Raw genomic sequence first — 23,617 nt, 5'->3', positions numbered from 1 at the left:
ATGTTCTGACAAAGCGAGAATTAGGAGGGAATATAGTTGATCAGAGCTCTGACCGAGTGTAAGTGACCGAAAACAAACTAGGGGTACCTGAGCCCTACCCACCCTTCACGTGCACCATTTTTGGACAGCTCAGTGGTGGCACCTAGTCACACAGATTCCAACCGCAGCAGATATACTTCCTAATGACCTTTCTAATGCTTCAGGAAGCCAGACTCTATGTCTGAGCTCTAAATCCATTCTTTTCCTTTCTTCCGTTTTTGCCATCTCCAATGACTACCTTCACCCTGTGAGAACTAGGACCCAAACATGACCACTGCTGCCTCATTTCTGTTCCATTTCAAACCAAGTTCTAGTTCTGTTTGTACCCTATCATTATAATAAGCCACTTGTCATACAGAACTCCCTTCTAGCCAGGTCTTATTTGAAATGTCTCTTAAAATCAATAATCACCTCTTTTAATATTAGTCTTCTTGCTCAATCAAGACCTCAAAGTTCAATTTAAAAGTCCATTAGTATGAACTGAGATGATGTCCTAATTTCTATATAATTGTACTTGTGATCCTTCTCAACAGGAAGAATTCAGTTATGGGGACATCCTATTGCAGTAGACTGGGCAGAACCAGAAGTAGAAGTTGATGAAGACACAATGTCTTCCGTGAAAATCCTGTATGTAAGAAACCTAATGCTGTCTACCTCTGAAGAGATGATTGAGAAAGAATTCAACAATATTAAACCAGGTAGGACATACCAGACAAGATTACTTTTTCAAAACATACTTTAAAAACACTTATGCTTGTGATGACTTCCTGTACCTTTAAATAAGATAGCTTTCACTTATTCTCATAATTGCATAGACTATTAAAACTATATTCCTACCTTTGGATTAGAAAATAGGGACCTAAGGTCCTATAACATTTATCGATATTATAATTGTACATGTTTCTGTATGATTACTTAATGAATACATATTTCCTTCATTAAACTATAAATTCCATGAGTTCTTTTTGTTTCTATTGTCTCCTCAGCTCCTGTCTGTGTGCCTGGGACTTAGTAGATGCTCAATAAATATTAACTGTGTTAATGAATGCATGGCCATAACTATAGATCTAATGCAGGTTTCTCAACCTCAGTATTCTTGACATTTTTGGCCAGATAATTCTTGGCTGTGGGGGTCTGTCCTGTGCAGTCCATGGTGTAATAACAAAAAAATGTCTCTAGACATTTTTATAATTTTGTAATTTTTGTAACCAAAAATGTCTCAAGACATTTTTGTGCCTGGGAAGGCAAATTGCCCCCAGTTGAGAACCACTGGTCTAATGGAATATGATTGTGACTTTAGGTACATAAGTAAGGAGGTGACAATTTGTTCTAGGAAACTAATTTGGGTGAAGAGAAAGCAAAAAGGAAGGTGGAGAAGAATAATTACTGTTCATTTTGTCAATACTTTTCATTATCAATTTTAAGCCATGAGATCGACTCCCTATCTCTTTTTTTCTCATATAGAAACTGCAACACTGAGACAAGTAAAGCATTTTAAGAAACAATGTCCAAACAAGCATTTCCCAAAGCCAGTTCTGCATAACATTAATTCTATAAACTGTTAGTAGATGTTACTGATAAAAGGGGTCCATGGTCAAATAAGTTTGTTAACACCAGATTCAGCAAAATTAAAGGTTTGTTTGCTTGTGGGACTTATCAGAGTCCTTCACCTTCTAATTTGCTTTGAAAGTCTCCAAATGAAGAGTTGTAGGATAACTCACTCCTCAATTTGGAGGGCATGGATCCCATTTTTTGGCAGATCATCTTGTGGTATTAGCATGCTTTGGAGCGTATTAGTCTAAGTTTATCACCGTGGTGACATCTTTCCATAAATGAGAATTTCTCAGGCAGTAACTCTCTAGATTGTTGATAAGCATGGGCCATGATGCCATCATCTTAAAACTACCTGAGGATATTCACTTCACATAGTCATGTTGCCTGTTTCCAACTCTGGTTGCTCTGTCAGTTATAATAGGATAAATTGATAATTCATTCTAATGGTAATTAGTAAGGTTATCATTTCTCCCTTTTTAAAGATTCATCAGAGATTTGTCTTTTTCCAGCCTTCAGGAACTCTGCCTTCCCTGCTACTTTAGTATAATGGTGTGGCTCAACAACCCTATGATGTAGGGTACCTTACTACTTCCATTATTTTAAAGATAAGAAAACCAGGACCCGAGCAGATAAGTAGCTTGTCCAGGGTCATACAACCAGCATACAACCAGCAAGTGGCAGATTCTGGACTTGAATCCAGGTCTGGTTAACAGCATGTTCTTAACAACTCTAGGACCCTGTGCTCTGTGCTTATTCCATTCACTCACTCATTCATTCACCTGTCATTGCTTCAGTAGCTCATGGGTGCCAGGCACAGTGGGAGGAGCTAACAGGTATGATGTGTGTGTGGAAGGAGTTTAAGATGCTCCAGAAGAATAACAGCAATGGCAGCCTAACCTCCAAGGTTCAGAGAAGACTCATGTTTAGGAGAAGTGACGTATAATTGGAGATCTGAAAGTTGATGCAGTTATGAGCATAAGAACTGATCTGTGAATGTATAAGCATTGCTCCACCATGACTTTAAGTTGATTTTCTTCCTTCCCATAGTGAATAATACTTATTTTTATGTAATTAAAACATTACTCCTTGAAGTAAGTCAGAAAGAGAAAAACAAATACTGTATGCTAACACATATATATGGACTCTAAAAAAAATGGATCTGATGAACCTAGGGACAGGACAGGAATAAAGACACGGACGTAGAGAATGGACTTGAGGACACCGGGGATGGGGGAAGGGTAAGCTGGGACAAACTGAGAGAGTGGCATGGACATATATACACTACCAAATGTAAAACAGATAGCTAGTGGGAAGCAGCTGCATAGCACAGGGAGATCAGCTCGGTGCTTTGTGACCACCTAGAGGGGTGGGATAAGGAGGGTGGGAGGGAGATGCAAGAGGGAGGGGATATGGGGATATATGTATACATATAGGTGATTCACTTTGTTATACAGCAGAAACTAACACAACATTGTAAGGCAATTATACTACAATAAAGATGTTTAAAAAAATTACTCTTTTTAGGGGGGAAAGGCTGGAATGAGAAACTACTAAAAGGCTGTTTCCTTTCACAGTCACTGGCTGTCAGCTTTCCCAGTCTGTGTGTTGAAGAGAGACAAGTGTCCAGGCACTTTTAATTATAATGAAAATAATAAATGCCAGGTGTGTTTCTCTCTCTCTCTCTCTCTCTCTGAGGCTCTCAGGGCTCCATAACTATGTGTGGCTGCTTCTTGGCACTCTGTGAAAGAAAATGAACTGCAAAGGGTGGGCTACTAGCAGACATCTGCTGTATTGGGGAAAGAAAAGTCAGAGCTAATCAGTTTCTTTTCCAGTGGAAAGGATGTGTTTATACTTACCTAGAAAAATTTGAGAAACAGAAAAATAACTCTTTAAAAATTCTATTGAAAGTTTGGATCCCTCGGAGGATCCTGAATATTCCCTGCAAATATTTATCAATGTATTATTTTAACCCTGATTAACCTGAAAATATTATGTCGGTACTCAGAGAAATAAATGACAATCAGAACAAAAACTGGGGCCTGAAAATGTATGTTCTTCCCCAGTGTAGCCTAAGGGTATCTGCTGAAATTCCAGTTATAGTCATTCTATAAAATCTGATTTTCCTAAAGGGGTTTACTTTCAGAATCACCTGGAGGGCTTGTTAAAACAGATTGCTGGCCCTGCCCCCTGAGTTTCACAGTCAGTATGTCTGGGGTGGGGCCCAAGCACTTGTATTTCCATTAAGTTCTAGGTGAAGCGGATACCGCAGGGAACCATGACCCTCTGAAAGTCTCCCCTTGGGATTGCAGATGTGTTTGTCTTCAGGTAATTCATGTGTCTCTGACAAGTTGGTAATGAACAGAGTGACTGTTTTCCAGTTCTCTGCATTATGAGTCTCACGGTTGGTATTTTATTGCCTCACTCTCTGCCAAATGAGGATCAATCAATAAACAAATGCCTATGCACAAAGAAGGAACATATTAAAATAAGCCATATGTTGAATAATATTGTAGAAAATACCAGCTTTTATGATAAAAACTCTCACTTTCTGATTTGCCTGCTTTATGAGGTTAAATTTTTACATCTTAAGATTTCTAGTGGCGCAGTGGTTAAGAATCTGCCTGCCAATGCAGGGGACACGGGTTCTATCTCTGGTCTGAGACTATCCCACATGCCGCGGAGCAATTAAGCCCATGCGCCACAACTACTGAGCTTGCGTGCCACAACCACTGAGCCCACACGCCACAACTGAGCCCACACGCCACCACTACTGAGCCTGTGCTCTAGAGCCCGCAAGCCACAACTACTGAGCCCGCATGCCACAACTACTGAAGCCCATGCGCCTAGATCCCATGCTCCGCAACAAGAAAAGCCACTTCAGTGAGAAGCCCGTGCACCACAACGAAGAGTAGCCCCTGCTCGCCGCAACTAGAGAAAGCCCGCACACAGCAACAAAGACCCAACACAGCCAAAAATAAATAAATAAATACAATAAAGTTAAAGAAAAAAAAAAGATTTCCAAAAGCATGTGTGGCTGGACATTACTGTTCAAAAATGCAAGCTGATTTCAATATCTACAAGCAGAATTTGAGAACATCAAAATCCATTATCATCTGAAGTGCCACCTAACTAATGTGAAAGATAGGAGTTGGAGTGTGAATTGACTGATAATATTTGCTCATCCTCTGTGCCCAGGTCCCACTCGGTTTCAGTGCCTGGGGGCCCCAGAGGGCCCTACTTGGTTTCAGCCCCTGTGTACAAAACACTAGGTAGGAACTAGGGTAAAGACAATACCAAAATGCCTCTGGGAGCTAACGGTGGAGCCTGGGTGGAGGATGGCACTGGAGAATGAATGGGGCAAACACTGGAAAGGTAGAGGTCCTCATTGGCCCACTTTTTACTTCTTAATTACCAAGATAAGACATAAGGTTAAGTCACAATAATTACCCCACTTGACACTGAAGGAATAAAGGGACCAGGTTAGAAGTTCGGTTAATCACATGTCCCATGGTTCATGGTCTCAAATACCTTTATTTATTTTCAGCTTAGCCAGACCATTTTGCTCCATACAACCACTATCATAAGAAGTCAAGGGTTGAATGCTGAGGGGTGAGAGAAGAGAAGTACTGCAATATTTTAAATTTATCCTTACATTAGAACCCTACCATTATTGCAAAGGAAGACAGTTTATAGCCATTGAACCTCATGATAGAGTAGAAACCTAATTGCCTTTGTGACCTTGAACCTAAGAGGGTAGATAACTGAACTTTGACAGGGAGAGGGGAAAAGGAGGACTTCTCTCCTCCTCTCTTCTGATCCTCCCTGGCATGGGGTCCCATCCTAGGTTGTCTCTGGAAACTAAGGATAGAAGAAAACCCATTCTCTCAAGATACACCCAAGAGACTATAACTAAAAGGGGGTAATTTACATGCTAAACTAACAGGTTAATGTTAAACAAGTTTCCATCTTACCTTCACTCTAGGCAAAAGTTCTATTTTTAAAATTGAGTAAGCAACATTTCATAATAAAATGTAAAATATAAAGCTCAACCATCTCAGTAGAACTTTATTTTTACACATTACCATCAACATATTCAGCAATCCCTCTGCATAAAAATAGGATAGTTTGATTTGTTATTTTTTTTATTACACAAATAATATAAATAAGCCTTGCTAATATTTGTAGAATACTGGAGAATATAAATTAAAATATCAAAGTCCCCTTTCTTCTCCCCAACTTTTCTCCCCATTACTGAAGTAACCCCTCCTAATGGTCTGATCTTTATGCTTCCAGTTCTCTTTCTGTGTGTGTGTGTATTCATATTTATGTGCACATGTATGCCGGTTGGGATTTTTAAAAACATAAATGCTATGATATTATACATATTATTTTGTAAATTTTTTAATTTAACAACAGGCTCTGAATCTTTCCATGTATATATAGGCCTATTTGTTCTCTTTAAAGACTCCTTAGTGTTATTTAATAAGAATATACCAAATTTAATCACTCTCATGAAATTGGACATTGTTTTATTTTTGCTATTTCAACTGACTGGTGTAATGAATACCCCTATGCATGATCTTTTTGCATATGTGTGAATGCTTCTATAAAAGAGGTACCTCAAGGTAGAATTAGTAGATATCTACATTGTTTCCAACCTTTAGATATTATGAACAGCATCGTAAGGAACTATCTTGGTTTTCAGATGTTCTTTCACAAACTATTTTTTGTTTGTTTGTTTTGATCAAGAGAGCATGAGATAAGCAGATGGGAGATCTGAGTTCTAGTTCCTAGCTATGTGAACTCATAAATCTCGTATACCTTATCAGAACCTTACATTCCAAATCATTAAGTTAAAAATAAATAAATTAAGGTAAAATGAATTAAAAATTAAATTATTACTAAAGTCCCTCCTAACTCTAACACTTTTTATTATATAAATCAAAAGAGACAAGGTATTTTTCTGGGGAAAAAGCCATAAAATTTAAAAAGGTAATTACCTAAATATATATTTATAATATGACCAATAATTGAGTTCAACTCAATAATATTTTACCATGTATAAGTTACTATCCTTTATATTATATAATATACAAAACAAGATACCGTTCCTACCCTCAAAGATCTTATAATCTAGGAAGTGGAAACACAAATCCACAACTAATTATAATAAGGCAGAATATGAGTATTATTTAAAAATTAGGAAAAAATCTTCTGTTGAATGTACAGAATTTTAAACCTGGACACAGGAAACATTTTCAATGACCTCCTTACTTAAATAGAGTCTCCAAAAAAAAGGATAAAATATTCTTAGAAGCTAAATGCTTAAATATATCATGTTCAATGTTATCTCAGGTTTGCTGATGGGGCTACTTTCAATCTGCTTCCAGGTGCTGTGGAGAGGGTAAAGAAAATCCGAGACTATGCTTTCGTGCACTTCACTAACAGAGAAGATGCGGTGGAGGCTATGAAAGCTTTAAATGGGAAGGTAATGTAGGACAAAGAAAAAATATGTACAGGTTCCATCAAAGTTTGGTGTGGAAGTTTTACTCAAGGGAACAGTCCTGCAAGTCCTTCTCTCTCAGCCTTCCTTCATCTCTGACATGGCTGCCTCACTCCATCTAAGATGAACAAAAGAGAAGTGATGGAAAATACAATGGAGATGTGGCTCATATGTCCAATTCTATCTCTAATTTTGGCTGATTTGGGCATGTCATTGGCCCTCAATTTCTTTACAAAGAGAGAGTCGGAGTGGATTATCCCGAGGTGTTTTTCCCCAATTCCAGTTTTCTCTATTTCAAAGAAACTATCACCTTTGTAGTGCAGGATTTTGGAGGCTGATAATCTAAAAAGATGTCAAGGTTATCATTTTGCCCTCAGAGTTTGATCTTCCAAACTCTGGAAGCCTTGGAATCTCTTCACCTTGCCAAGAGTAAGGTCTGGGGAAAACTCAAATAATATATCCTTACTTCTGATTTGTATATAGAAACCAATATAACATTTACTTATTACGCCAATAAACATTAAAAGGCTTTTGTAGACCACTTACCATGCTAAATAATGTTTGGGATACAAAAAGGATCAAACCAAAGATGTTTATCAAAGGGCTAAAAGTCAGCTGGAAGATTAAGACAAGTATGCAGAACTTTTGCGAAGTCCAGCCAGATAAGTTTTGTTTAAAAAAAAAATAAAAAGAAGTGGTGAGAATGTGCAAAGGAAAGAGGAGTGGGTCATAAAGAATCAGAAAACCTTCATGGATATGAGAAGATAATATTTAAGAGAAACCATGAAAGTTGGGCAGAATTCCAAAAGAAAAAACATGGAAAAGGAGAGGGAGTCTCAGACAGAGGCACAGAATTTGGAAAGAGCAAGATATGATTGGAGAACAGTAAAAGTAGATTGCTTTGCTAGGAACCTAACACACATAGGGCTGTTTCACCTGCCGGACCTTGCATCAGTCAGTCCTAATAGGAGACAGTTGGCAAAGGGACTAATTACAAACATGTGAGTGTGGGGTAGGGGAATTAAAAGAGACAGTGCAGGAACCTGGGGCTCACCCACTCCTGCACCCCAGGGGACAAGGGGCTACAGAAGGAACAGGAAATCTAAAGGAGACAGGATTCTAAAGGGCAGGTCTCTGAGAAGAGTAATGACCTTTGGCCAGTGGACACGTCCAGGCCAAGGCGACCTCTCAGAGAGGGAGCCAAGAGAAGAAATGGCTTGAACTCACTGTTTTCTCTCCCTCCATCCTCCTGCCAGGCCTCTCCATTGGCCAAATCCAATCATAATCCAGAAGGCCCAGGAGCCCTGAAGAGGGTGCCATGCAGAACACCCTGCCGGAGCTGGGAGGCTGGAGACCAGTGGGAAGTGGATCTGGAGGGCAAATAAATGGTCTCCCAGCACAGGCCCTTCAGACACAGTGGGGCCTGGGCTTATGAGCCTACAGAAGAGTTTGAATCCTGATAGTGGGGGAAAAGTACTGACTCCAAAAACACAAAAAGAAAACTGCGGCGCAAAAATTAATGTATATTTAAATGCATGTCTATGAAACAAAACATTATTTCGTCTTCATTGATGATTATATTTATTATCATAACAATGTTATTACTTTGAAAACAGTTTGTAGATTAGTTTCTCAATTTGAAAACATTCTTGAGGGATATATGATGCCTACTGAGAAGGGATCATCATAAATTAAATGCTAAATAATTACATTGGAATAATCACAGTGGAAACGTATTCAAATTGTTTCCAATTTTTGCAGCTAATATATTTAGAGCTAGATATTTTTATAGCAATGTATACATGTATTATGTAGTTAAATACATATTCAGTGTCATTATAAATATATATACTAAATATTATAATAATATTTAACTATAATGTGGTATGGGAAAATCAAAAGTAAGTTTGCCTAGGAACTATGAAGGTTTTTAAGTATACATATGGATATTTATATTTAATTTATTAGACAAGGTGAGGCTTTGAAGTTTTTTTTTGTGCAGTGGAGTAATGATCATGTTAACAAATTAGGGAAATTAACCTCTTAAGAATTGAAGTTTCATAGAGTAGAGAGAGAGAGATGTAATTGGAACTAGTTAAAAAACTATTATAGTCGCTCAAATGTGAAGAAATAAGGGCTTGAATAAGGGTGGGAATGGAATGTAGGAGAGAGCTCTATACAAGACTATGGGGGGGTGAATTCAAAGGATCAAGCAACTGATTGGATATAGCAGTGAGAAAGAAAGATGAGTCATTATAGGTTTTCAATATAGGAGACCAGAAAAAGGCTGATAGGGAAGTCAAGAAGAGAAACCTATTTGGAAAGAAAGGTGATGAATTGAAGTTTGCACGTGATTATTCACTTATTCTGTAAATACTTGTGAATGTCTACGACGTGAAAGAAATTTTGCTGGGCTTGTGGCTATACAGGTTAATAAGATATTGTCCTAGATCTTGAAACATCTAAACCAAATAAGTGAAATACAGTACTGGGTTTAAAACAGGGTTAGAGGGGCAGAGTAATGCAGAACAAAATCTGTTACAGTAAGAAATTTGACTTGGCAGTTAAAATATTAAAAACATCTCTTGATATGGAAGTTCCTATGAGCAGAGACCTATCTGGGTATCTTATCTTCCTCAAGACAGGACCGAAGACAAAGAATTACATCCAAGGTCACCCCATTTCTTTAATACTCCAAGTCTGTTTCTTCTAATTACATCAACATCAATATAATAGAGTTGAATATGAGCTGAATTCTATCTCTCAGTGTGGTCCATCTAACATATGATGCTGACTCCAGCTACTAAAAAGTAGGGTAGGTACATGTAACTAGGAACAAGAGGCTGACCAAAATGATTAGGATGAGCATAAAGCACAAATTTTGTCCAGCAGACTTCAGTGATGCAGGAACCACTGAATCGCTCATGAAATCATGAGCTGCTGTGAAAGGGAATTTTTGCAGGAACACTTTACATCATTTCTTTTCTTTATAACAAATGACATTCTTATTTGAAAGAAGCCACCAACTGTTTCCTCAAAACACCTTGTCCCTTTGATAAGAAATTCATCAATCTATCAAGTATTTGTTGAGAGCTATCTTTGGCTCTTGTGTATGCAAGCAGCACATAAAAGCAAGTCACATTTGTAGATCTACACACAGCCATTATCTTCGATATCTGGATCTGGTTACAAAATGTCAGAAACTTGTGTCAGAAAAAAACCACTTCAACAATTCTTGAGGACAAATTTTAAGTAGTGCCTGACTTGAGAAACTTCAGTACTGCCCTGCCATCCCTGTTTGTTAGTTCCCAGCTGTTTAGCAGATCAAAAGGTTGCTTCATAAGGAAGCACCTACAGGGGGCAATGCAGTACCCTCAATGATTCCTCTTCCTTAAGCAGGGCCCCACTTTTAAGCCTCACTTCTCTTCCAGTAAAAATTCACCTATTGCGTAGCTGCACCAAGGAGTAAGACACGTACCTGGCTGGCAGCTGGAAAGGCCTGATATGCTGCCCATGCCAAGGTGTTAACAATTGGTAAGATCTTTTATTGGTTTCTTTTCATCTTCATTACACTGTGCTAGGTACTGGAGATTATATTCCATCCATAATTAACCTAAAATTTCTTAGAATAATTATATAAATAGGTAATTAAAAATATATATCACATATAAATATTACATAATTCTCTGTCTCAGTAATGGTATTCACTTAATAAATTTGTAACTAATATGTCGATAGACAGTGGCCAACTTTTCACTGTCAAACCTGTTGATAGATTATATGCAATTTACCAACAAACCACTCAGGGAAAACTCAGCTGGCACACAAAACAAGAACCTATGAAAAGATAAGATACGTATGCCGATGGAAAAAAATTGCACTATCTAAAAGTTGAGAATTACGTTTTATTCTGTGGATATTCTGAGGACTTCAAGCCCAGGAGACAGCCTCTCAGATAGCTCTAAGGGATTGCTCCGCAGAGGGAAGAGAAGAGCCAGGATACGTAGGAGTTTTTGCAACAAAGACCAGGTAGTTGGAACATCAAAAGATTACTGTCAGTTAAAGAAAGCCAGATATCTCAAGTTAAGGAATTTAGCACTTTCTATGTATAGGAAGATGCAAAACTCTGTGCTCATTGAAATCATTCCTTTGATATGCACCTCAGCACTCTGAGGCCAGTATCTTGTGTTTTCTCATCCTGAGTTTCCTCAGGATCACCGTTGGGGGAGTATGTAATGTGATGGCTCGATGGCTGAAACATCCTTTGTTTACTGATATGAGAGGCAATATTTTTCATTCACACATATAAGTGAAACAGTCAGTAAACACAGCAGCAACTAGACTAACATTTAGAAGGAGACGTGTTACTAGGGCTCAGCCACAGCTGGTTGTCTTCATATCTTTTCACGTTGCTTTTTCCTTGCTGTCTAAAACAGGTGCTGGATGGGTCCCCCATCGAAGTGACCCTAGCCAAACCAGTGGACAAGGATAGTTATGTTAGGTACACCCGAGGAACAGGTGGAAGGGGCACCATGCTTCAGGGAGAGTACACCTACTCCTTGGGCCATGTTTATGATCCCACCACAGCCTACCTTGGAGCTCCTGTCTTCTATGCCCCCCAGGCCTACACAGCGATTCCCAGCCTTCATTTCCCAGCCACCAAAGGACATCTTGGCAACAGGGCCATTATCAGAGCCCCTTCTGTTAGAGGTAACATTAATCAGCTCTTGCCTTAGGAAAAAACTCTGCGATTTCAAATGCTTTGTATTGCAATAGCCTTAGACAAATTGGATGGGTCCACTGGGAGACAAGAACTGGAAAATTGTTTATTGAAAATCAAATATTATATCAATAGTTTTCCTTCCATATGAATCTTTTTTCACATTACAACTGGTTATTGAAAAAAACTTGGTCGGAACACAGTATAAATGAGTCTAATGTACACATTTGATCTTTGCATGGGCCCGTAAAATGTGTACAAACTAAAACTCGGGTCCACAATTATTAGTTTCTTCCTTACCACTGTACTACCATATTGAAGTCATATGTGACTCATTACAAAACTTCCAACTGAGAGCAGTATGGTTCAGTGGAAACCAGTTACCTCAAATATCAAGACACATGTGTATTGGATGGTGAATCAGTGCCGTAACATCCATATATAAATCACAATTTATCATAAATATATTCTAACAGATATATGAGATGCTCTCATCTGACCTCCCCCAAGAAATATGTGCTATGCCTTCTAGAAAGCCACATTACTAAGGAAATCAACTTGTTTCTCCAGGATATCGGGAAATAAATAGTAAAGTCCAAATAGAAAAATAAAAAACAAACAAAAAAAAATGCGACCTCAATCTTACTGCCAAACAACACATCTTTCCTGCTGAATCCTGTGAGAATTCCAAATGTTCAAGCAGTTTTCTGAGCTCAGTTATTTCAAAAAATGTAAAAGATAAGGAAAGCATGTTTTATTTTCAAGAAACTGTTTTCTCTCTACCTAATGGGATCCTTCAGAGTGGTTCTGCTAGGAACCAATGCCTACAGAATCTCAGATCTGTCTGACAAATATGACACCAGTCTGAGCAATTCAAGAGCAAACTGTGTACTTAATTCTATTCTCGGGTTTGACTAGAAGCAAAGGGCATGTCCAGGTTACTGTGGAAACAGTTATCTTACTGTGTTTTACTATTTTTCAGGAGACCTGAATTGACCATCCTAGGAACTTTAGTCTTCAACAGCCTTAAAATTTCCATACTCATAATACTCCACCCAAAATTGTAATGTAAAAGAAATCTTCAGGATCTCCTTCAGGATAATCTGTCTATAGGTTTGATAATTATGTCATTAAAACATTGTACATTTATAACCTAAAATCACATCATTAAACAATCCCTACATTAAGTATAAGTTGTCAACCAGTTGTGATGTAGGAAAAAAACAAACTTCACTCCAAGGGAAAAAATACCTGTCTTATAACAAGAAAGGAATCAATGAATGATATTCATGGATGAAGGGTAATCAATTTAATTTTTTATCTCTTTATGCCACCAATAGGAAATCAAAGTAGCAATGTGGCAAAACAAAAAATCAAAAGGAATCTATTAATGAAACTCAATGGAAATTTAAGCCTCACATTGATAGAATATAAGAGAGAAAATGGTGAGTTTTAAAACACATTTTCTAAATGTTGGTTTTCCAGCAGGCCATCACAAATGGAATATTAGGGAAACTAGAATTCATTTCTAAGTTACTGATCAAAGACAAAAAGGCAAGACTTATTTTAATACATGTGGTCATATTATGCTGGGATGTTTTAATAAATACCTTCCCAACATTTATTAGTCTACAGAAAAACGTCAACGAAAGGTTAACTGAAGAGAGAAATTGCAAAATTTCTCTGTACCGAAGTCTTCAAGTTGCACGTGTACTTATCCATAGCTTTGATAGTATTGCATTCTTCCACAGACAGTTAAAAAAAAAAAAAAAAGACACCTGTGGTGAACCCTATCTTATGTTGAGTTTCATTACATTAGAATCCTGGAGTTTTCTATCCGTCTTCAGGGAAATAATCAATGTGACTTGGGCTAACTTTTCCATTACAGTAAGATTCAGGGTGATTTTCTGGTGGTTTGATTCGGTTTAATGCCTTCTTACATTCCTAGAAATTTACATGAATGTACCTGTAGGGGCTGCGGGAGTGAGAGGACTGGGCGGCCGTGGCTATTTGGCTTACACAGGCCTGGGTCGAGGATACCAGGTCAAAGGAGACAAGAGAGAAGACAAACTCTACGATCTTTTGCCTGGGATGGAGCTCACCCCAATGAATCCTGTCACTTTAAAACCCCAAGGAATTAAACTTGCTCCACAGGTAGGTAATGTTATTCCAGAGATAGCTTGGATAGTTTGTATACGTTGGGCCAAAGACCATCATTCACCATTCATCAAAGGATTTGACTTGATCCCTACTTCAGCTTTTGTCTTGTTTTGTTTTGTTTTATTAAATAGATACAGTGGCCAATCAACATAATGTACTGTGAGAGAAAAGTGGGTGTTGAGTACAATTGTTTCATTTTTAGACTCTTTTTATTTTAAATTATGAAATTTGACATCTTAAGTAATCTTCCACTGAAATGCAAGGATCCTGAGCACTACCAAGAATTATCAACCAATACCTTAAATGAGAATAAAATGAAGCAAGGCTGGTTGGCAAATGAAGAGCACTCATGACAGGGAATGAATAGATCATTTAGAACATCTTTTCTTGGAAGCACTGTGTCTAAGAGAAAACACTGTGCTATCTCTGGTGTATCATTACTCATATTAAGTATAAGATGCCATCAGCCATATCGAATCAAGTCATCTACAATGACTGTATTTGGGCAGTAACATTAAGGTAAATTTTTTGCTTCCATTTCACAATTCTAAGTTTCCACGTTTCTGCATGAGGCTATGATTTTATTATCGGAAAATTAAAAGTTATAAAAGTTGTTCCAGTATGGAAACTGAACAACAGGGTTAAAAATAAAACAAAACAGGATCTGTGTTAACCTTACACTGTCCCCTCTGGACGTGCAGTCCATGCTGGACTCTCTGCAGAGACACTTTGGCTGAATAATCAATATCCAGTTGTTCAGAGTGACAGTTTGTATATCCTAAAGGAAAATTCCCAACTCCCACCCCAAAGATATTAGCCCCAAATTTATGGGAGTAGCCTTATGATTGCAATCAAGTAGAAAATTTGATTTTCTAAAAATCTCATCTTGAGTGGGTTTTTTGTTTGTTTTTGGTGTATTAATGGCTTTCTTATACATATAAATTAGCTCATCTACAGTTTCTGCTAGCCCTCCCCATACAATTTTTTTTTTAAAGGATGCCTATCAGAGTGGTAAATAGTAATCATGCGTCTGTTCAAAAACCATTTGGGGGGCACGCATTATGCACCAAGTATTGTGCTAGGTGCTGGAGATGGAAAAGTGAATATAACACAACCCTTGCCATCAAAAATCATATGGCAATCCAGTGAGAGGATCCTGACACATAATAATTACAGTAAAATCTAGTAAGTGCCGTGATGGAGCTTTGCTCAGAAAACACAAAAGCTAGTCAATCCAATCTATCTTGGGTTAAAACCTAAAATAAGCAACCTAATTAAAGTACTAGGATACCCAGAAGTATTTTTAGAAAATAAAAAATAATCATTGTCATAAATTCTGGGTAATAGTTCTAAGAACTGCCATAGCATGAGTAATGATCTCTGGTTTTATATTAAATCCAGGTTAGAAATTGGTCATGCTCTATAGTAATATATGGGGGCTTCCTTGGTGGCACAGTGGTTAAGAATCCGCCTGCCAATGCAGGGGACACGGGTTTGAGCCCTGGTCGGGGAAGATCCCACATGCCGCAGAGCAACTAAGCCCGTGCGCCACAACTACTGAGCCTGAACTCTAGAGCCTGCGTGCCACAACTACTGAAGCCCACGTGCCTAGAGCCCGTGCTCCGCAACAAGAGAAGCCACCGCGATGAGAAGCCTGCACACCTCAAAGAGTAGCCCCCGCTCGCCGCAACTAGAGAAAGCCCGCGCGCAGCAACGAAGACCCAACGTGGCCAAAAATAAATAAATTAAATAAATAAATGTACCAAAAAAAATTATATAGTAACATATGAGTATCTCTATCAACTAATGAAAGTTTTTCTTAATTAATTTTTCTCTGAATTTCTGCCACTGCGGCTTAGAAATTAAGGGCCATGCCACCCCCAACCAGCATAGATGGAGCCTACACAGCTCCACGGTGGAGTTATGAACTTCCAACAAGAAGAGCAGGTTGTCCTGCAGAGTCAGGAGTTAGAGCTGGAATCCTTTACATGTGTTTGCACAATGGGCGTAAACAAGCAGGCAGAATGTCTGCCAGCTCAAGTAACTGACTATTGCCCAGGAACCTTAGAGAACAGTTTGTAGATGACAAGAGATGCTACAAAACTAAGAGTATTAAGAAGCAACAGTTAATAGAGGAGATAGGAGCAATCTATAAATTCAGTGAACTGGAAAATGTCATGCTATTGCAGCTGGATAAGCGTTAGAGCAAATGAGATAAGAAATTCCATAGACTCAACCTGGGAATTGTTCTGTCCCAAGAGTTATTTTTTAGGACTTACGCCCTGTTTCGCACAGTTTACTGAATCTGCTGACCAATGGGAACATCAGGGCTTGTGGGCCACCGAAAATGACTTCGGCATGAAGAAAATACGTGCCTTTAGGCAAGATTTGGTTTGGAGTAATGACAGAAGAAAAAAACATGAAGGAAGATTCCAAATATCAGATCATTATAAAAATAGCCAGAAGTGGTGTTTTGCCAAACAAAGACATTGCAGCTATCAGCACCCATCTATTCATGTTCATCAATAAATACTAACCCATTAAACTTTTTAACTCTATTTTTATGAAAATGTAAAGTTAAAACCCTATGACAAATGACATGAAATAGGAATAAATCCTTAGGTTATTTTCTCTAAACCATTATAAACAGAAGGATTCAGGGTAGTAATGAGTAAATCCAGCTACACAGTGCTGGAATATCAATTTTTTAAAAAATGGAATAAATATACCAAACAAATCGTAAATTAAACTATTGGTAAAACGTTAGAGCTAATGGACTAAACTAAAAGCGTATTAGAATAAATGGTGTGAAAATGATTTTCATGAATTAATAGACATAACATTTTAAATGGAGTTCAACTTGAGTTCATCTTAAATTTTATGAGTCATTAAACCATGTGGCATTTTATATCTTCTTATATTTGCTTAAACTCTGAAGATTCAAGTTTAAAAACTTGAAAGTTAGAGAAATAATGCAAATGTGATATTTGGAAGGGAAGTCACTTTTTTTTTTTTTTTTTTTTGTAGATATTAGAAGAAGTTTGTCAGAAAAATAATTGGGGACAACCTGTGTATCAGCTGCACTCTGCCATTGGACAAGATCAAAGACAGCTCTTCTTATACAAAATAACTATTCCTGCCCTGTCCAGCCAGAATCCTGTCATGTGTGTAACTTCTCCAAATTCCTAATCATTTCGAGTTTAGAATAAGAGTCTTGTAAATTAAGTGTATTTTATCACTATCTGAATAAGATAAATATTCAAGTCTACAACCTACTCATTTTTCATTCAGTGCAAATGTTGAAATGTGTATTTGGGATATATGTGACAGCTATGAGACTAGCATCTCAAAGCCCCTAAATTTCGTATAGACAATGAAGACTGTGTACTCTCATCAACCAATGGAAAACTGCAGATGTTAAGTGTAATAGAAGTGAAAACTACAGCCCATCCTTTTATCCGTGTAGTATTTGGGTTGAACCATACGAAACTGCCCTTTTATACCTAACAACACCATGCCCTGCCGTTTAAGTTTTGAACCAAAGCTATAACCTCTCTATTAGTGGTTATCACCTTCTCAATTTTACCTTGAGCCTGCATTTCTACACGTTTTAGGAACCATCGTGTTTCACACATACATTAGAAAGAACTTATAATGAGTTGCAAGTACGCTCCAGGAATGTCATCGCCCACCGATGTTCTAGGTCCATTCACAAATGTTCCAACATGCATGTATATCTGGAAGCTTTAAAAGCAAAGAGAGTGATAAGTCCCCACGCGAAATTCCATTATCCGATCAAACAAGTGAACAGCGCCTTAGGTTTTCACCTGTCTCAGCTACATAAGTTTAAAATGCACACCCTGACTGACTTTGCTTTCCAGCCACCCTTTCACACCCCCGAAGCTAAGTGCCTATGTGGATGAAGCAAAGACATATGCAGCCGAGTACACCCTGCAGACCCTGGGCATCCCCACCGATGGAGCCGATGCCCAGACCGCAGCTGCTGCTGCCGCTTCTGCTACCGCATTTCCAGGTATGGAAAAATAATGCCAGAAATGGCACCCTGCAGAGAGTGTTTGGGAGACCCTCTTTGGGACCATGGACTCACAGAGTTATCTGTGAACCCCAACTACAATCAATCTGATTTACACCACCTGTGACCAAAAAGAATTTGCCCGATGAGTGAGCCATTAAAGTACAAGGCAAGAGAATTGAGCTGGGCAGCAGAGGGGGGGGGGGGGGCTAGTCTCAGCTCAGCTATAAGCAGCTGTGTGACCTTGAATGAATCAATCCCTCTGCGTCTGGTTTGTTTGGGTTTTTACTTTTAGTAAGAGAGTTTAGAACTACTACATTCTACTACTACTACATTCATGGATGATGTTTATTTGAACTCTTACTACGTGCCAGGCACTGACTTATCTCAGCAACGCTCGTGACATCACAAGAGACAGGTTCTATCATCATGCACATTGTACAGATGAAGAAACCAAGTATCCCCAATAGAAAGATTAAGTCATTTGGTCGAGGCCAATCAGCTTTTAAGCAATCCATGGACTCCCTCCCCAATTCTAATCTTCAGTTCTACTCAATTCTACTGGTATTGCTTTGCTTTCTGAAAGAAATGTGTAGATCAGATTTTTAAAAATTATTTTAAGACAAAAACTCTGTGTGTGTGTGTGTGTGTGAGAGTGAGAGAGAGAGAGAGAGATGGAGAAAAAGAAAAAGAGAGAGACCATTTCAATAAGTGGCTAATCAGGCTCATTTTATCTGTTCTATAATTTAGGTCTGGGGCATATGCTGATTACTTAAAGTAAAGCCTATTTGTAGATCAACATGCCTTGAGGGTCACATTTAAAAGACTTTTCCCCATTTATTATGTACCCACAACAAATGCTAATAGTTAAAAATGAATCCTCTAGAGATTAAAGAGGACCAGACAAGAAATTTCTTTTGGAAATTTTCCCTCAGTAGTTAGTTTGAGCAACTCCGCTCTTTCTTAGTAATGAAAGTTTAGGTCTTTCGAAGAAATCTGTCATTCTGACTTGTCATTGTGTTGGCATACCTCCTCCCATAAGCCCAAATCAGAGAGTTCTGACTAGACTTAGAAATAAGACATTCCTATCAATTGATTAATTCATATATTGGTCCTGTGTAGGTATGAGAACTGCTATATACCTCACATCCATAACACCTGAGCTGGCTCTCATTTCCTTTTATTTCTCAAAACTAGCAAATGTGGCCTCCATTCTGGCAAGTGAAGCCGAAACTAATCATGCGTCCCGCACAAATGTGACCTCAATTCCAGCTTTGTTCTTAGAACGTGGAGAAGATGTGTGATGCACCTCTTCGAGGTTATCAAGGCAACACCTGCCACTGCCGAGGGCCAGGTCCCTCCTGGGCTGTGCTACAGCCATCAGTGCCGTGCTTGCTTCCCATACAACAGGGTGTTGACACATCCATATTCTGGGGACTTGTGCCAGGCTTCTCAGTTCTTGCAGAAAGTTAAGGCCCTGTCTTGCAGAAAGCTGTACCCCAAAGACACCAAATTAATGTACTATAAAAATAAATGAGCCACTGCCAGGAGAATTTTAAAGTTTGCTTTCACACTGGAAAGGATTTGCTTTTTGCCCAAAAATGTCTTGTCTTATCCTCACTTTTATTTGCTCCTACAAGAAATAAAAAATTATTTAGAGCATGAGAATTGCCTTGGGAATGCCTAAGAATTTGAGAAGATCTTTTATCACTTGCTATGGAGTCAAGCAAAGAATAATAGGCTCCAAGGGAAGAATCTATTTAAAACACAAATGCTCTTGTACTTTAGAAATTAGCCAAATTGAAAAAGAAAATTCAATTTTCTTTTCAAAATCCCTAAAGATAAAACCTATGCTACACACGCACATACACATATATTTTACTTACTTACTTTAGAAATACTGCTTCCAAAATTATGAAAGTAATTGTTAACATATTTCTCATATCCTTGGAAAATGTACCAAACTTCACTAGCACATTAGTCAGCATTACTGCCCAAAGTGCACGAGCCAAGGAGTGGATTCAATTTTTTTACAAATAGTCCAGCCAGCTTCCCATCACCACTTCCTGAGAAGCCACCAGAAAGAAATCGATGTGCCTGGGTTTGGGCAGACTTCCACAACACATAAACCAAATGGGCTTGTTTTCTTTCTTTTTTTAAAATCAGGTCCCCATTCGCTGCTTAAGTACACTTTTTCCCTTTTTCTCATCATCTTTCACAATTTGGGGATCATCTCAGAAATAACCAGGTTTGGGTCTAAAACATTAACAGGGAAATACTGCTTTTAGATAATAGCTACTATGCTCTTTCCTTCAAAAGTATTAATCAGCTAGACATGATAGTAATACGAAAGCACATGAGTATTTCCTTATCACTCAAACCCCTTAGTTCTCTGACAGTGAGGACAAGCACTAAGACCTCTGCATACACCAAAGACAGCTCGATGGTGGGGTGAGGTATTTTTTTGTCCTATCCATTTAGACCAAAATGTGGACACCCTAGGTATTTGCTTTTATGGTGCTATATAGAAATATGCTAAAACTTTAACTATTTCTCCTATTGGCCTACCCAGTCCCTACAACCCTCCCTGGGTAAAGGCAATGGTTTTTAATATTCTATTTAGGTGAGGGTGGGGATGCAGCAGAACCAGACCCACAGGGCCCACCCCGATCTCCTTGCCAACCCATCAACTGCCTCCCCTCCTTTACAAGTCCTGAGACCCTCTGAAAAAGTTCTGAACGTCAAACTTTAATCAGCTCAGCATCCTGTCAAGTTTCTGTTTCTTGGGCTCTATCCCCCATGTTGCCAGTTTTCTAAGAGTGAAACGATTCTGTTATAAATGGTTGACCCCACTTGGAGGAACACTCTTCCCTAATCAATGAGGCCAGATATTATGTCCCCTGAGGGCACCTTTTAAAACGTACACGTTAACTTTTGGCTTTAAGCAATACGTTAAATTTTCATCTTTCATAAAGACAATAAGCCAAAAGGAAGCAAATCCGAATCCCTTTCATGAAGTTTCCTCTGCCTTCTCCTCCAGGCTACGCTGTCCCTAATGCAACTGCATCTGTGTCTGCAGCGCAGCTCAAGCAAGCGGTGACGCTGGGACAAGACTTAGCAGCATATGCAACGTATGAGGTCTACCCCACTTTTGCAGTGACTGCCCAAGGGGATGGATATGGAACCTTCTGAAGACATCTTGCTTTTAAGAATAAAACACACAAAACTCAATCTAGAAGAAATACACCTCTAACTTGGTCCCCTAATGATCACAAGTAACACTTGTCCCAGAGTGATGCCTTTCCTGAGACTGTACAGCTTACATTGATACTAAATGTAGAACAATGATATGAGAACTTTATTTCTAATGAAATCCAATGTTAAGGAGCCATTTATCTAACAGGAAGCTAAAGAGCCATTGCCCCCAAAAGTTGTTCTTCCAAGGTTCCTGAATGTCTTGGGAGTATGTTTACAAACCCTGACAGAGTGGAGAGACATCTTTTAGCCAGCAAGAGTTCAGGGGTTAAGCAGACCAGTAACAACCAAGGGGGCCAAGGAATTCCAGAGTCTTAACCCCTGGCTCACAGCTGCTTTTGTAATACACAAAGTCACAAAAGGCAGAGGGACAGTAGGAGATGCTTTTCCAAGCACGTTTCCCGTTGCCCAGTGCATGTGGCATGTTCACAGCCTGGACCTCGTGAGAGACTATCCAAGGTTTAATGGCGTCAGCATCATTTCAGTCTGAAAATTCCATCCAGTCAATTTGTCATAGGTCAGGATCTTCTCATCCCCTGCAGCCCCTGGGGACTAGGAAATTGATGTGATATGTTACAGCTATTGTTAAAACAAATCCAGGCCCATCGTTTATTAAACTCATTAGCCCACACCTCTTTTTCCCTAGAACTCCTATGCTTCCTAAAGATGCCCACAACATAATAGTCATGCCAACTTGAAATGACTTTTTCTCATTTTAAACATTTTGACTTGTCCATATTGATTTATTTTCATCTCAATCTCATTTTGCTCATCTCCAATATCATAAAAAATAAATCGAATCTACAGCATAACATTTATGATACTTTTTGCTATTCAGCAAATTGGCTGAAAAGTCATTTCAAAGGGAGGAGTGAAGATTTACTCTCATTTCTATGACGTTTTTGTAGCACCCAGCCCACCATCCAGCATTCAGAGACAGTTATTAACCTGGGTTCAGCCTTGGACTATCTAACCCACTTATACTAAATCTGCCAAGAAATCCACTGCCTTCTCTTCCTTTTACTTTCAATAAGTATCAGACACCTTTACCATATCTGAGTCCTTTGGTTTTGAAGTTATCACAGGAGAACTTTACATCCATCACTGATTATTATTAGAAGCGAATTTTTCAGATATTCAGCAAGGGTGTTATTTATCAAAATCTCCTAGAGTTTTGGGTCTCTCCTCTAGAACATCTGAGGTGAGGGGGCTACAAAAACTGGGAATAGAAGGCACTGCTTTCTTTCCATACTTATAAATGATGGCTTTTTGTTCAAAACAGAAATAATCAAAGTCCAAACACAAAATACCCATTACTACCACTCCAGTCTCATTAGTGGTTTAAGACATACAGTACTAGATTTCCATTTCCCTTGGCTTTTGTAAAATTCTGCAAGACTAAAGGGAAGACATAAACACCAAAGCATAGAAAACTTTGTCAACTCTTGAATGGAATTCTGTGACCCCAAATCAGGCCAGATTCCAATGAAAATCAGGTAAATTCCAACAATTAAGAGTCCTTGTAACCTTTCAGTTCTATTAACTCCAATCTGATATCAAAGGCCTCAAGGTTACAGCTGAAACTCTGAAAGGCCTCATGCTTTCAGCTTTGTTTTGCTTTTCATATTTCCGAGGACAGTGTTTCCCAGACTTGACTGCACATTAGAAATACCTGGAGAGCTTTTCAAACTGCCAATGCCAAGGTCACACCTCATACCAACTACATCAGAATGTCTTGGGATCGGAGAGCCGGACATCAGTTTGTTTGTTTGTTTGTTTGTTTTTAAAGATCTTAGCTGATTCAAGTGTACAACTAAGTTTGGGAACTGCTGTACTCTTTGTATTTCCACTCTATTTTAATACTTTTTTTTTAACATCTTTATTGGAGTATAATTGCTTTACAATGGTGTGTTAGTTTCTGCTTTATAACAAAGTGAATCAGTTATACATATACATATATCCCCATATCTCTTCCCTCTTGCGTCTCCCTCCCTCCCACCTCTCTAGGTGGTCAGAAAGCTCTGAGCTGATCTCCCTGTGCTATGCGGCTGCTTCCCACTAGCTAGCTATTTTACATCTGGTAGTGTATATATGTCCATGACACTCTCTCCTACTAGAGAATGAACTTGAGGATATGGGGAGGGGGAAGGGTAAGCTGGTATTTTAACACTTTTTTATTTCACTTTTATTAAATAGAAAAATGCAAGAAAAAATTGTCTAAGTTAAAATAAATAGCCAGATCATAGTTTTACATATATTCATCTCATGAAAAGTATGAATGTGAATATAATTCATACTGGCTTCAAACTAACTCTTGGGCCAAACTAATTCTAAGTATGAGAAAGTGAAACAT

At 38.5% G+C, this 23,617-nt stretch overlaps 1 protein-coding gene across 4 annotated transcripts in view; it reads left to right on the top strand.

Moving 5' to 3' along the window:
* The window catches only part of A1CF (APOBEC1 complementation factor), a 79,052-nt gene extending 55,906 nt beyond the window's left edge, over positions 1 to 23,146 (top strand). For 3 of the 4 annotated variants that reach the window (XM_036828953.1, XM_036828955.1, XM_036828956.1), the window contains exons 6-12: positions 573 to 737; positions 6,984 to 7,081; positions 11,533 to 11,806; positions 13,765 to 13,970; positions 17,004 to 17,140; positions 17,858 to 18,009; positions 21,050 to 23,146. In XM_036828953.1, coding sequence (XP_036684848.1) covers positions 573 to 737; positions 6,984 to 7,081; positions 11,533 to 11,806; positions 13,765 to 13,970; positions 17,004 to 17,140; positions 17,858 to 18,009; positions 21,050 to 21,201 — 1,184 coding nt within the window. In that variant the 3' untranslated portion in view covers positions 21,202 to 23,146. The remainder of the gene's footprint in view (positions 1 to 572; positions 738 to 6,983; positions 7,082 to 11,532; positions 11,807 to 13,764; positions 13,971 to 17,003; positions 17,141 to 17,857; positions 18,010 to 21,049) is intronic. The other variant, XM_036828954.1, reaches the window with a different exon arrangement.
* The last annotated feature ends 471 nt before the right edge of the window (positions 23,147 to 23,617 follow it).

The sequence above is a fragment of the Balaenoptera musculus genome, chromosome 16 (genome assembly GCF_009873245.2).
Source record: "Balaenoptera musculus isolate JJ_BM4_2016_0621 chromosome 16, mBalMus1.pri.v3, whole genome shotgun sequence".
NCBI lineage: Eukaryota > Metazoa > Chordata > Mammalia > Artiodactyla > Balaenopteridae > Balaenoptera > Balaenoptera musculus.
Note: the sequence above shows the minus strand (reverse complement) of the source record. Positions and strands in the feature narration are given on the sequence as shown.